Source organism: Leopardus geoffroyi, chromosome A1, assembly GCF_018350155.1.
Source record: "Leopardus geoffroyi isolate Oge1 chromosome A1, O.geoffroyi_Oge1_pat1.0, whole genome shotgun sequence".
Classification (NCBI taxonomy): domain Eukaryota; kingdom Metazoa; phylum Chordata; class Mammalia; order Carnivora; family Felidae; genus Leopardus; species Leopardus geoffroyi.
In genome coordinates this window covers 85923408-85939209 of record NC_059326.1, presented here as the reverse complement: position 1 = coordinate 85939209, position 15802 = coordinate 85923408, and the positions used below count along the sequence as shown (strand labels likewise).

The window sequence follows — 15802 nt, the reverse complement described above, 5'->3', positions numbered from 1 at the left end:
AAAAAAAAAAAAAAAAACTTAATCTTCATTCTCTGTTTTTGATTTATTGTTTTGTCTTTGCTCTTTAGAGTCACAAACTGCATTTTTATTTTATACATTTTTTGACAGTCATTTTTCTGTATATCATTTGTCTTTTATTCCCTTTCTGTCAGATCACCTGAAGGATGGGATTTATAAATGAACAATAATTTTGTTTTTAATTTTATGAGAATAAGGGAAAATCAGTAATTCAACGCTTAAAAAATAAAGTTTATTAAGTTTTATTTAAAAATAAGTCAGTTAAGGGGTGCCTGGGTGGCTCAGTCGGTTATGCATCTGACTTCAGCTCAGGTCATGATCTCACAGTCCGTGAGTTCCAGACCCCTGTCAGGCTCTGTGCTGACATCTCAGAGCCTGGAGCCTGTTTCAGACTCTGGGTCTCCCTCTCTGCCTCTCCCCTGCTCATGCTCTGTCTCTCAAAAAAAAAAATAATTAACAAAATTAAAAACAAATCAGTTAATTATGCTATAGAATAGTGTTTATTTTCATTAAAATGTTACAATTAATCTCAAAAAGAATAGAGCACATTATGAAAAACATGCATTAGATTATTCCTTTCACTATTGTGGGGTAAAACTATTCTGCATATTTAGATAATGAGAATATGGCAAGATATTTTAAAGGGATTATAGATGGGTAATAAACACCTAATGGGTCCATTTTTCTTTCCTTGACTTTTTATTTATTTTTTTATTTTATTTTATTTTTCAACGTTTATTTATTTTTGGGACAGAGAGAGACAGAGCATGAACGGGGGAGGGGCAGAGAGAGAGGGAGACACAGAATCGGAAACAGGCTCCAGGCTCTGAGCCATCAGCCCAGAGCCCGACGCGGGGCTCGAACTCACGGACCGTGAGATCGTGACCTGGCTGAAGTCGGACGCTTAACCGACTGCGCCACCCAGGCGCCCCTTTCCTTGACTTTTTAAAAATAAATTGATACATATCATTTTTGTAACAAATTATGTTTATAATTAAACACAAAGAATATAACCCTTGTGAAAATGAGCACAAATACCTCGGATGGCCCTTCTTCTCTTAAAGCACCTTGATTTTGGAATGGTGCTTCAATTGTCAGGCAGCTTGTTAATGCCTCTGTGGGTGAAGAAACTGGGTCTTATTCATCACAATGAAAATAGTGCTTTGTCTAAAAAAGAGTCTCAGTAAAAATGTGCTGGATAAGTAGAAAATTTTTGCAGTTAAATTAGGAATATCATGAATAAAAAGTAATAAATGCTACTTGTGGACATGTCAGATAAGTTAAATACCAGATGCTGAATGCAGATTTTTTTTTCACGTTAGCTCATTTATCCATCACATTGTAAATAACAGTATCAACCTAATTTATGGTACATTCTTGATATCACACAGATCACACTTGGGAGAGATATAATTTGGTTATATTTGGAAAAAGCTCTGTTCATATTTTGAACCAACTCTAGCTGGCCACCATGAGACTCTAGTTTAAAATTTTATTATCTATTCACATAAGTGCAATTTCTAACTGCATGACAATTTGTGTTTCATAAATTTTTATATTACTTACAACTCTATGCCCTATCTTTGAATATCAATTTCTTCCTTAATTTACATGACTGTGATTTCTGTGGTAGTGCCTATATTTTTGTGCTTACATATGTAGCACAAAAACAGACAAAAAGATTAAATGATAAATCATGATTATATCATAGTGAAATGATAATTATTGTTATAATTTTCTTAGAAGAATGTTTTGTTGTCTGAATTATAAAATAAAATCACCATTTTGATTCTGAATGCATGATGCACCCACATATTGATAGTAGACTTTATTTAAAATAAATTACCTTGGGGGTTATTGGGTGGCTCAGTCAGTTGAGCATCTGACTCTTGATTTCAGTTCAGTTCATGATCTCACAGTTCCTGCATTTGAGCCCCGCCCTGAGCCCTATGTCAGGCTCTGTACTATTAGTGTGGAGACTGCTTGGGATTTTCTCTCACCCTTCCTCTCTGCCCCTCTGCTGCTTGCACATGCTTTCTCTCTCTCTCTTTAAAAATAAGTAAGTAAAATTTAAAAAAATTTAAAAAAAACCTTTTTTTCCTAGTAAATGCAAAACTTTTGCAAAGGAAAAAAAAAACTCTATTGATAACTGGATGCTAAATATTCTTAAGTCACATATCAATTTCAGGTACATATTGAATACTATATTGAACACATATTAAACATTATATCTGGCAAAGCTCATATCCCTAAGAATTCTGTTTTTTTTTTTTTTTAATGTGATACATTTCTATTTGGAATATATTGACCACACTATAACCTGGTAACGTTCACATCAATATCACATCACATAATTATCATTTATTTTTTGTGGTGAGGATATTTAAAATCTAGTCTCTTAGCAACTTTGAAACAGCTCTTTAAAACCAAAATAAAATAAATTAAATTAAATTAAATTAAATTAAATTGTGCTTATTTTTTATCTTTCTCATTGAGATATAATTGACAAATTACATTGTGTAAGTTTAAGGTATACAACGTGTTGATTGCATACATTTACATATTGCAATATAATTATCACCAAGGCATTAACTAATAACTCCATAATGTTGCATAATTATGATTTATTTACTGAGTAAGAAAAATCAAGATCTATCTTCTTAACAACTTTGATTTTTCTAATACTGTGTATTTGACAATAATTATTAGGCTGTACAACAGATCTCAAAAACTTATTCCAGTTTTAAGTTTATACCCTTGGGCAAAATCTCTTAAATTCCCTATACCTCCAGCTTCTGGTAATCATTATTCTATTCTCTGTTTCTATGACTTCAGGTTTTTTTTAAATTCCATATATAAGTGATATCGCACAGTATTTTTCTTTCTGACTTACTTAATTTAGCATAATGCCATCGCAATTCACTTTCATTCATGTGGTTACAACTGGCATTTACTTCTTTTCCGTCGATAAATAATAAACAGTGACAATAATAATAATATACATAGTGATGTCGGCCATCTTTTTATGTATCTGTTGCTCTTTTGGCTATTTGTATGTCTTCTGTGGGAAAATGTCTACTCATTCCCTTTGTCCACTTTTTAAAACCAGATTGTTTGGTTTTTGCTATTGAGTCGTATATGTTTTTATATGGTTTCGACATTAACTCTTTCCTCATGATTTGCAAATATTGTCTCACTTTCTGATTGCTGCCTTTTCATTTTGTTGATTTTTCTCACAGTTCTGGAAGCTGGGAAATCCAAGTACAGGGCACCGGCAAATCTGGTGTCTGAGAGTCCACTTCCTTGTTTGCAGATGGCCATGTTCTCACTGTTCTCTCACAAGGCAGAAGATGGGAGCAAGAACAAGTGTTCATGGCTCTTCTTATGAGGGCACTAATCCTATTCATGAGGGCTCCACTGTAAAGACCTAATTACTTTCCAAAGCCCCAACTTTCTAATATTATTACACTGGGTTTAAAAGCATATGAATTTTGTAGAAATAAATTCTATCCATAAACATGACATTACAGGCACGGTAGCCAAAAATCTTGTTGTTGACATATTTTTAAAAAATAAAACCTAGCAAACAGGTTACAGAATTTTCTACTTTTTAAATTGCCAGGAAATACCTAAATACTATAACCTTATGGCACTTTACCATGAAAAAGACATGTGGAAACATATATTGCCCCTACCTCCACCAGCATGCCCAACAACTCATGCAAAGGAAGATAATAACATAAATAGTGGTGAAAGAAAGTAGAAAGAGAGTAAATGAACAGAAAATAAATAGGGTTAAAAGCCAAAGAAAGTAAGGGCATGGAGCCCTATACCATTGGTGAAGCTGGAATCTTGTAGTTACTCTGATGTGTCAGGACAGAGAGTTGTAATACCATTTGTGGGTGGGTGTATCTCATTGTCCTTCTGACATCTGTGCATATGTGTGTATGGGAGTATTTTTCTGTGTGTGTGTATGTGTGTGTGTGTTTATATATTTTATATGTTACTGCACCTGTGGATTAAACTGGGTACAGTTTTCTATCCCATAAAAAATACACATAAAAAATGAAAAAAATTCATAGTATACCGAAATCCTTTCTTAATATGTTAGGACTAAATTACATTTTCAAAACAAACATTATAGCTGAACTAACTGCATTTAGTTTTTAATTCTTAAGGTGCGGAGAAAAAGAAATTGTATCCAAACTCACTGGTGCTTTCAATGCTAGTTTCTTAAATTTATACTTTTTTTTTGTTCTTTTGATGAGGGCAGTCTGTCCATAGGCTTAATACAAACACCTGGGAGAGGCTATTTCTTGTCAAAATTTTGCATTATGATCCTTTGAATTACGATAAAGCAAAGACAGCCAAAGACTCTAAATACCTATTTTCCAAATATGTAACTTGAATTCAATCTCTCTCTTTCTCTCTTTCTCTCTCTCTCTCTTTCTCTTTCTTCTTCCCAAGCAATTTACATGTGCAAATATTAGAAAGAGAGTCTAGTTGGGGCACCTGGGTGGCGTAGTCCGCTAAGCATCCAACTTTGGCTCAGGTCATGATCTCATGGTTCATGAGTCCTAGCTCCACATCGGGCCCTGTGCTGACAGCTCAGAGCTCAGAGCCTGAAGCCTACTTCTGATTCTGTGTCTCCCCCTCTCTCTATTCTCCTTCCCCACTCATGCTCTGTCTCTCTCTCTCTCTCTCTCAAAAATAAATAAACATTAAAAAAAAATTAGAAAGAGAGTCTAGTTAATGAGTCCTGACCAAATTCTCACAAGACTTGTCACTGTTTTGCATTTCAGGAAAGCTTCATGAAGAACTTGGTAAGTAATATTTCTCTGTGAGGATAGACATGTAAATATATTTCAAAACAAACTCTTACTCTATCTCATTCTTTCAGAAAGGATAAAATTCTTGGGAGAAGAAGGTGAGTAATGAAAATGACCATCTGTAGCCCTGACTCATGCACTTGCCTTTTGACCACTCATCCTTTTCTTGTTTTATTCATTGGTAAACCTTGGTTACAAAACTATACTCTTTTTCTTTCTTTTTTTTTTTTTTTTAATTTTAGGGTTGAAATATGCTCGACGCTATGCAGGTAACTAGAGACTGAAGTATTTGGATATTGGTTCTTATTTTTAGCCAGTACACTGGGCCACCAGACAAGGGGTCTCACAAACTCACACCAAACATATGCGCGCGCACACACACACACATCCCTTTTTTTTCTCCAAAATTTCCACTTTGTTATACTTATTATTGAGTATGTTATAGCTATAGCTCCTTATATATCACAAATGGTCCTGCTTCTGAGGTTCAGTGATGGATGGAAGCAGAACATTAGAGCCCAAAATGATATCATCTAACATGCTTTTCAGAACCAGAAATTCATTGGGGAATGTCTCTAGGGTGTAGCTGACAGGGAATGGGGTAAGGGCAGGCTGCCTTCTTACTATGTTAGGATGGAAGCTACTGACACAATGCCACTAATTTCCAAGGAACCAAAATTTGTGGCCCTTCATTTAATTTGTCAAATTGAAAAACCAGAAGTTTTTGACATCTAACAAATTGTCAAATTTATGACCTCTGTTTAATATTAGGAACAACAACAATTTGTGTTATATTTTCTAACTTTGTATTAATTATTTCAAAGTATTTTAATTTGATTCCCACAAATACACTGTGAGGAAAAAATGCCAGGTATTAATATACTGTTTTATATATTATTATTAGGAGATTTCTCCAGTTTATATGACTAATTTACATAATATTTACTTTCATGAGACAACTTTAGAGGCACTCTTACCAATTGAATAAAGTGTAGTCTAGATATCAGATATTGCTTTGGAAAAATACCCATGAGCAACTAAGCTGCAATGGCTTTAAGTGCATACAATCTTATATTTACAGTGCTAAGACTAAGAGTCTTTAGTTATTTTTAATATTGCATTAATACTAATGGAATTTTCTTTGTGGTTACACTAATACAAGTAGAATTTAGTTTTGCTTATAACTATGATCACTTAATTAATAGGAGAAATACATACAGTGTACATTAACAGAATCCTGTGTAATTAGGTAAATATCTGAATCAAGTTTAGCTTTGCTTTGTGTGTTTATATACTTAGCATACAACACTTTAAAAATTATTTTTGTATCCATGTATCTGAATTTCGCACCTATATGAAAGCAGTTTTAGGAAAATTAATTGAGTAAATCTAGATAAATTTCATTTGATGATTTATAACAATTTTAAACTGTGAAAACATTGAGAATCAATGTAAATATTTATAATTGTCTTCAGTTAATTCACAAATTGAATCAGGTAAGTCTGGACTTGAAGCCAAACATTGATGGATATTAGTAATCATTGTTGGACAAACTTCTCTAAGTATTTGTTGTCTCAACTACAAAATGAAAATATTTCTTCCTTTCATGTTTTGTTTTGAAAATTGAATATTTATAAATGTGCTTCACGTACCAGTAAGCAGAAAAAGTTCCTAGATAAAGGAAGGACTCTTGTAATTACTGTTGAATATAATTGATCATAGCCAAGACTGACAACATGCTCTTCTATAGAAAATGTTACCCTGGATCCAGACACAGCTAACCCATATCTCCAAATTACTGATGACAACAAAAGTGTGAAAGGAGGTGATACCTTTCAGGAACTACCCAAAAGAAGACAGCGGTTTGATAACCTGGTCTGTGTATTAGGTCAGCAAATTTTTTCCAAAGGTAAACACTACTGGGAAGTGAGTGTGAAAAATAAAATAAAATGGACTTTAGGCATTTGTAAGGATTCTGTCTGCAGACAGGGAGAAATCATGGTGTCCTCTGAGACTGGGTTCTGGACAATAGGCTTGAATAGAAACAATGACTATCAAGCTCTTTTAAACCCACAGAAAACACTCCACCTCGAGGAATCTCCTGAGACTATTGGTATCTTCCTGGACTATGAGGCTGGAAGAGTGTCGTTTTATAATGTGACCAATCTTTCTCACATCTACACCTATAGAAACTGCTTCACAGGTTCTCTGAGGCCATACTTTTATCCTGGCCCCCTCTACAATGGTCAAAATGAACACCCTCTCACCATCCTGCCCTTAGGTCATATTAGAAAAGCCATAGGAAGAAGACATTCTATGTGACTGAGCAAAAGTTGCCCTATTTTGAATCTGCTGAAACTAGGGATTTTTATGAAGTTTGTAAATATTCTAATATATATATATATATATACATATATATATATTATATAATTATATATGTATATTACAATATTTACAAACTTCATAAAAATCCCTAGTTTCAGAAGGGAAATTTTTATTTATAAATAAATAAAAATAAATATATAAATATTTAAATAAAACAAAAATGTTTTATTTTAGAATGATGGACTTCTCCCTTCAAATAAATCTAAAATCTAAAAATCATTTTGATGCCATAATTTATAACTTTTTTATCATTTCAGTTCCTAATATATCTTTTGTTAATGGACAAGAATTGTTTGAGTTAAACTACATGATGTAGAACTTGATGACTATTCAAGGCCACAGAACTAAATACAAAACCCAAAAGAAGCACCTACTTGTGCAAGTGATGAAGGAAAGTTAATTCCCAGTTGACCCTCATGGGTATGGTCTCTCCTTCATTCATGTTTTGAGATGGAAGAAGACATGGACTCTGCTCCACATTATCAGGAAATTGGCTGGAGCCCATACCTTATTGACTTTGCCCAAACCTAGAGGAGTATGATGGCTTTGACAAGGGAGTTCTAAAACAGACTATGTAATATTCACTACAAAAAAAAAAAAAATCTTCAAGTGAATATGTCTTCCAACTACTCATTTCTTTACTTTTTTACCTCCATTCTTTTTTGAAGTTTAAATGTACACAATCTCCAACTTAATTTAATATAATTGTATCATTTATTCATCTACTTAACAAATGCTTATTAGGTACTGTATATATGTTTTGTAGGTATCCGTAATCTAAAACACCTTAGATTGATTATCTGTAACTGTAACTGTGTATCTGGTACTGCTAATAAACAGGCAAACACTGATAAATTGTTACTAATTTCAAAATGTTGTGTGGGAAAGGCTAAAGGTATCCAGATACAGAAAAATAGTGAGTGGGTTCACTTCAGTCTACTCATCAGGAAAACTCTCACTGAGAAAGGGATATATAGAATATGGAATTTCCCACATGCATAGCTGTAAATTATTAAAATCAAGACAACATGCAAAATGCAGAAAGACTGGGTCTGGGTGAGAAAGTAGAAGAAGACCTATGGGGCTCAGACAGAATGGTTTTAAATTAGGCTGCAGACTAAGTAGCTTAAGTAACCAGACAGGAGGAGCTGCCATGGATTTTCTTCATGCGCCAGCAGGCCATTTGGTGTTATTATAATAAAATATATAATATATAAGTAAGGAAATGTTAAAATAAAATTCTTGAGAAAAAATAATTTATTAATTAATCAGTTAATAAACAAATAATAAATGAACTCTTTTAAATCAATGCTGAACCTATTGTCATTAAGTTATTTCAAGAGATGTGACCTAAATATGATTAAGTGGATCTAACAGCTCACATTCATGGAATATTTAATAAGGTCAAGAGAGAACATGGATAATTTAGGAGAGAACTGTAGGTGTATTCTGAGGTGCTGTCCCCGAAAATTAAGAGCTGGTATGGTTGCCTGCCCCTCACTTAAAACATGTGGGAAAAAATTAAGAAGATAGTCTGTCTCATGAAATCTAAAGAACACAATGGACCTATGTTTGCCTTCTGTCTTGAATATTGATAGTGAGAGAAGGGCCAGTAGCTACTCTGTAACATAATGGAGCAGTGCTGCATTGTATGATCTGTGTAATTAGAGCTTTTCTGGGGGAAGATCTCATGTTTTCTGAAGGATAGAATATGGTCCACGACAAAGAATCCCTCTGGGATGCTGCCTGAAAAAATGAATACATATTAGTATATTAGTGGAAATCACATTGTGTATCACAGGATGCCTGGTGGCTGAGAACAGAATCTTGACAAGCCAAAATACAGACATATTTCACCTTCCTCACGTTAACAGCAGGAAAAAAGTCCTCAGATATTTGGGGGCCTTTGAAGAACTAAGGAGGGAAAAACGAGCTTGAAATGATTTCTAAATATAGGTCATTACAACAATGATCAAGTAAAAAAATCTCACTCTTGTTATAAGATTAATAATAATAATAATAAATGTAGCTCACTTCAATAATAATTAAGTAAAAATGTTCTGACTCCTGTTACCTTTAAAACCCTCTCATTCCAAAACTCCACAATTCCCTACAATGCATGTTTTCCCTTACTTCAGTGAGTAATATACCCAACTCATCCAATTACAGGTGTTTTCCTGGTAACCTTTAGCTAGAGGACATTGATAAATGTTAAGGAGAAAAGACATCTATCATATTGAGGCATATTTCTACCAACATTAAACTCTCCTGTAGAATAAGATTTAGAAAATGGAAACTTTAGGGTAAAAGGGAAATTCATGAGAAAAGTAATTTGGGAAACTATTCTTGTGTGTATTCCCACACAAGACACGATAAAATTTCATTGTGCTGAAATGCCTGCAATTCTGCTTTAATTAAAAATAAGAAAATGAGGGACGTGTAAATGGCTCAGGAATAGTGTGACTTCTCTAAGCTTGCCTGATTCTTTGAACACAGCTAGATACATAAGAAATAATTATCAACACCCAAGGAATCAATATGAAGACTGAGAGAACTATACTGCACATCTACAAGTAGAAAAATGACCAGATCCTGGTAGGGAGGAACTGCAGAAATTTGATATGGGGGAGAAAAGAACTGTGAGTGCTGCAAAATGGAAGGAGCCATGATTACAGAGAAAGGAGTAAGCTAGCAAGCAAGCGAGAGAGAGAAAAAGAGTAAAGCAGCAGGCAGAGGATTGCATAAGGAAAATTCTTCCCTTAATCCATTGACTGGGAAAAGGAGAGGGGCTGATATTTATAAGTTATTCTAAGCAGCAGAGCACAAAGTCTGAAGTTTAAAAGTACACGCCATCACCTGGAGTCATGCCTGGTGAGCTTAGCAGTGTTCCTTTGGGGAAGGAGAGTGGAAACCTGGGATTGGGCAGCATGATATGAGGGTCATCTGGATCACATGGTTGGAAACAGTTCCTCTTTTTAAAGTGTATTTGGGAGTGGTGGCACAGCTTCTCTGGGTTAAAAGAACTGGTGGTACCAATTTGGTGTCTTGTTCATTAGAATAGGGACATGGACATCAGCTGAGGGCAACAAACTTGAAGCTGGCTTTTGTTATGCTTTACCATAAACTCTGAACCAACGTGCAGTCATAAGACTACTTTTCTGGGACAAACCAGCAAATATCACGAGCACACTGAGACCCTCCCTTAGAAGAGCTGTGCAAGTCTGCACTGCATGGGTTCATAAAATTTGGAGTTTTAAAACCCAGCCACATGCCTGAAGTATAACACAGGAGTTCTGTCCCTCCTGAAAGGTAGACAGCTCAGACCCAGACAGGGTGATGGCAGGGATCTGACAGAGGCTGGAGACACAAGAGTGTGTCTCCTCCAGGGAGGAGAGAGTGGGGTGAGACCATCTCAACTCCCCAAGTCCATCAGATGGACAAACTTCAATGAGCAACACAGTGCTCCATAGTGGAGATTAGAGCATTTTACACCAAGACCCACCACCCTGCACCCTGAGAGTACATCTCCACTGCAGCACGTAGACTTGAGAATCAGTGCAGCAGGGCTCTCCCCAGAGGACCAGCACAAACCCCTCGTACCAAGTCTACTAATCATCGAGTACTCCAAAGCTTCAGTGTAGGGGATCTAGTTGCTATTTTATTTTGTTTTATTGTATTTTAGTATTAGTTGTTTTTTTTTTTTTTATGTTGATCTGACTTCTGTTAACAAGTAGACCAAAACACAGATAGTTAAAACTTGCCACACGGTGGACAATGTCTGAAAACTCCCCACTGCAATCAAGGAGAAATTATTCAGATGACTGAAATGAGGGTATATATAATCAACCAAAAAATAACAACAGAGTACATATAGGAAACCCCTCCCACATTTTTATGGACCTCTTTTTAGTATAGGCATTGTTCTCAAGAGCAGGAATATAACAGGCTTACTTAAAAATCACACAAAAAGGGGCGCCTGGGTGGCGCAGTCGCTTGAGCGTCCGACTTCATCCAGGTCACGATCTCGCAGTCCCTGAGTTCGAGCCCCGCGTCGGGCTCTGGGCTGATGGCTCAGAGCCTGGAGCCTGTTTCCGATTCTGTGTCTCCCTCTCTCTCTGCCCCTTCCCCGTTCGTGCTCTGTCTCTCTCTGTCCCAAAAATAAATAAACATTGAAAAAAAATTTAAAAAAAAATCACACAAAAAATAGTGACCTAGAGACAATGACAAAATGGAGGAATTTACCCCAAAAGAAAGAACATGACAAAGTAATTGTCAGTGATTTAATAAATACAGATAGAAGTATGATGTCTGAAACAGAGTTACAAAAAAACAATTATAAGAGTATGAGCTATGCTTGAAAAAAAAGCATAGAAAACACTAAAGAACCCCTTACTGAGAGGTAAAAGAACTTAAAACTGGTAAGCCTGAAATTAAAAATGCTGTAACTGAGATGAAAACCTGACTAGATGCCATGACAACAAGGATGGACAAAGCAGAAAAATAAATCAATGATATAAAAGATAACATTATGGAAAATAATGAAGCTGAAAAGAAGAAAGAAAGAAAGAAAGAAAGAAAGAAAGAAAGAAAGAAAGAAAGAAAGAGAGAGAGAAAGAAAGGTGTTCTATCAAAAGGTAGACTTAAAATACTCAGTGACTTCTTAAAGTGTAATAAAATCTGTGATAGGAGTCCTAGAAGAAGAAGAGAGAGTTAGAAATGAGAGCAGAAGACTGATTTGACTATTCAGGGTCTTTTGTGGTTCCAAACAAATTTTGGGATTATTTGATCTAGCTCTGCAAAGAAAGCCGGTGGTATTTTGATAAGCATTGCATTTTATGTGTGAATTGTTTTGGGTAGTTTAGACATTTTAACAATGTTTATTCTTCCAATCCATGATCATGGAATGCTTTTCTCTCTCTTTTTTTCCTCTTCAATTTCTTTCATATGCCATCTATAGTTTTCTGAATACAGTTATTTTACCTCTTTAGTCAGGTTTATTCATAATATCTTATGGTTTTTGGTGCAATTTTAAATGGTATTAATTCTTCAATCGATATTTGTCTTAAAGTGTGGATATAGTGAATATTGGTGATGCAAGCCTAAAAGAAGTGGGAAGATGGGGTGCCTGGGTGGCTCAGTCGGTTGAGCATCCAACTTCCGCTCAGGTCATGATGTTATGGTTCATGAGTTCTAGCCCCGCATCGGGCTCTGTGCTGACAGTTCAGAGCCTGGAGCCTGCTTCAGATTCTGCCTCACTCTCTTTCTGCCCCTCCCCACTCACACTCTGTCTCTCTCTGCCTCTCAAAAATAAAGAAACATAATAAAAAAATTTTAAAAAGAAGTGGCATTAATAAAGATGTGGATTTTGTTGAGTGCAAATCTTTCTGTCATCAGTGTTAAGTCCTGTGGCTGGCCAATGGCTTTGCTCCTATGGCACAACTAGAAATCTGGAAAGTAGTTCTAGTATCTTGCTCTGGGTTCCTGAACTGTGAGCCAATTGAAGGTCCTTGGCAATATTAATAACAGAAGGGTTATAAAAGCAACTTATGAGTTGTGGATTCTTGGATAAATCCCTTGGATATTTTTTTCAGAAATATGTTGGAGGTCATTTTTCAGCTCTTCTTACACCTAAATAACACAGAAGCTCTAATTGCAGCTGACAGTCACAAAAAGGAAAATCAGTGCTTGAATATCAGTCACTGAAGCTGACTGCTGATGCTGAACTCTGGAGGTCATTTTCCTCAGGAACGTGCCAGAAATAAATAACTTTTGAGGGCAGCTGAAGTTGTGGGCAGATGGGTGGATGAGCAAAGCTGATGGTCTGGAACAAATTTAGTTTGGGTTTCAAAATACAGCCTGAGAAAGATGCCACAATATGAAGAAAGGGAAAAAATAGTGAGAGGAAATCTAAATAGCTATCAAGGACTGAGTGTCATCAATAGGAGAAATGAGGAGGAAGGGAAGTGTCAGGTAGTTGTCATGTAGAGAGACCTGGGAGAATTTCTTCCACCCCTTTTAAAGTTCTGGGTGGCTCATCATAGCCATCTGCCCAACAAGTGTACTAAGGGGTAGTAAATCTATCACTTTGCAATGGAAAATAACTATACACAGTTCTATCAGTCTCTGTCTGGAAGGTCCCTCTACCCTTCTGTGCCCCCACCCCATCTCTGTTCCCACAGAGGAAACTATACTGAATGAAAATGAATATTAAGACCACAGTTAGATATCTCCCTACAACCAGCATGTTTGCATATACTAAATATTCATAGGATACCAAGAATTGGTGAGGGAATAAAACAAATGAAAATTTCATAGTGTACTGGTATGACTATAACTTGCTGTAGTAATTTTGAAAATGTTTTGGCTTTATTCAATTTATGAAGCATGCTATGGCCCAACAATTACAATCTTAAATACATAAATTAATAATTACATTTCTATTAAAAATTTTTAATGTTTATTTTTGAGAGGGAGAGATAGCGAGAGAGAGGGAGAGAGCATGAGTAAGGGAGGGGCAGAGAGAGAGAGGGAGACACATAATCTGCAATAGTCTTCAGACCCAACTGTCAGCACAGAGCCCAATGTAGGGTTGGACCTTGGGAATAGCAAGATCATGACCTGAGCTGAAGTTAGACACTTAACCAACTGAACCACCCACAGGCCCCAATAATTGTATTTTTAAAGGCAATGAGAAACATATATATATATATATATATATATATATATATATATATATGTCCATAAAAATATAATAACTGATAGTAGTCTTAGTGTCCATCAAAATATAGATTGAATGAATAAATGTATATATATTTATAAAATGTAATATTTTTCAGTAATGAAAATGGACAAATATAACCACATAAAATACTTGTTTTTTTAAGAGGCACAATGTTTAACTAAAAGATAAGATAATAAAAAACAGAAATCTGACTCCATTATAGAAATGGTTCAAATAGGAAAACTAAATTATATTGTATAGGAGTCCAGGCATAATTGCTTAAATAAGAAGGCATTGAAAATGACCATTATACCACTATCCACTGACTCAGAACGGTGGATTCTTTTAGGGCAGGGTTTCTTAATCTCACCACTACTGTCATTTGGGGTCAACCAATTCCTTGTTGTGGGGCCTAATCTGTGCATCATAGAATGTTTACTGTTATCTCCGTCCATCCCCTACTGAATGCCAGTAACAATCCTATCCCTTGACCTTCTACGACAACTAAAACTGACTTCATACATTGCCAAATGCCCCCGTGGGTGGGGAGAATTGTCCCATTGTGAATGTCTAGGTGGAGCAAAAAGAAGTTCTATTTTTTCCCTGATTATTATTTACAAGATCTTGACTTCGTACTTTTTTCATAGATTTCAAATTCATGTTTTCAATAACATTCTCTATTATACTGTAATTCACAACACACACACACACACACACACACACACACACACACACACAAATGCCCTATTATTTTAAAAATAAAATTACATACTTGGGCTGATATTGTCAATCTGTCCTTTTCCCCATGTCATACGTCTTGGTCAAATCCTTGGAATAAATCCATCACCAGGCTATAGAAAAATTCCTCAGGGTCAATGTCAGGTATTATCTCCTCCTCCTCCTTCTTCTCCACCTGCCACTGAAGGACTCACAGATGTAGTTTAGCTACTTCTTTGACGCAGATATTTACAGCAAGATGTTAGTGGTGAAGCATTGCTTAAAATCTACTAAAGACACCACAATTTTAAATACAAAAATTTAATTATATCTCTGGATCTTTTACTTAATGCAATTTATTGTCAAATTGGCTAAAATACAGTGTATAAAGTGTGCTCTTGGTTTGGGAGTAGATTCCCATGGTTCATTATTTACATATAACACACAGTACCTATCCCAACAAGAGCCCTCCTCAATGCTCATCACCCATTTTCCCCTCTCCCCCACAAACCATCAACTCTTAGTTTGTTTTCTATATTTAAGAGCCTCTTATGATTTGCCTCCCTCCCTCTCTGGTTGTAACTATTTTTCCTCTTCCTTTCCCCCATAGTCTTCTGTTAGGTTTCTTAACTTACACATATGAGTGAAAACATATGATATCTGTCTTTCTCTGACTGACTTATTTCACTTAGTATAATACCCTCAAGTTCCATCCATGTTGCTGCAAATGGCAGGATTTCATTCTTTCTCATTGCCAAGTAGCACTCCAATGCATATATAAACCAAATCTTCTTTATCCATTCATCAGTTGATGGACATTTAGGCTCTTTACATAATTTGGCTATTGTTGCTAGTGCTGCTATAAACATTGGGGTACATGTGCCCGTATGAATCAGCACTCCTGTATCCCTTGGGTAAATTCCTTGTAGTGCCATTGGTGGGTCATAGGGTAGTTCTGTTTTTATTTTTTTTTTGAGGAATGTCCACACTGTTTTCCAGAGCAACTGCACCAGTTTTCATTCCCACCAACAGTGCAGGAGAGTTCCCATTTTTCCACATCCTCACCAGCATCTGTTGTTCCCTGATTTGTTCATTTTATCCACTCTGAATGGTGTGGGGTGGTATCTCAGTG

General features: G+C 35.7%; 1 protein-coding gene across 12 annotated transcripts in view; it reads left to right on the top strand.

The window, feature by feature from the left end:
* Positions 1 to 8445, top strand: part of LOC123600802 (butyrophilin subfamily 1 member A1-like) — a 78713-nt gene extending 70268 nt beyond the window's left edge. For 2 of the 12 annotated variants that reach the window (XM_045483191.1, XM_045483180.1), the window contains 4 exons: positions 4821 to 4841; positions 4919 to 4945; positions 5090 to 5116; positions 6598 to 7218. In XM_045483191.1, coding sequence (XP_045339147.1) covers positions 4821 to 4841; positions 4919 to 4945; positions 5090 to 5116; positions 6598 to 7169 — 647 coding nt within the window. In that variant the 3' untranslated portion in view covers positions 7170 to 7218. Of the gene's footprint in view, positions 1 to 3257; positions 4574 to 4820; positions 4842 to 4918; positions 4946 to 5089; positions 5117 to 6597; positions 7219 to 7489 lie in introns of those variants that run through there. The other 10 variants (XM_045483207.1, XM_045483200.1, XM_045483219.1 and 7 more) reach the window with 8 other exon arrangements.
* The last annotated feature ends 7357 nt before the right edge of the window (positions 8446 to 15802 follow it).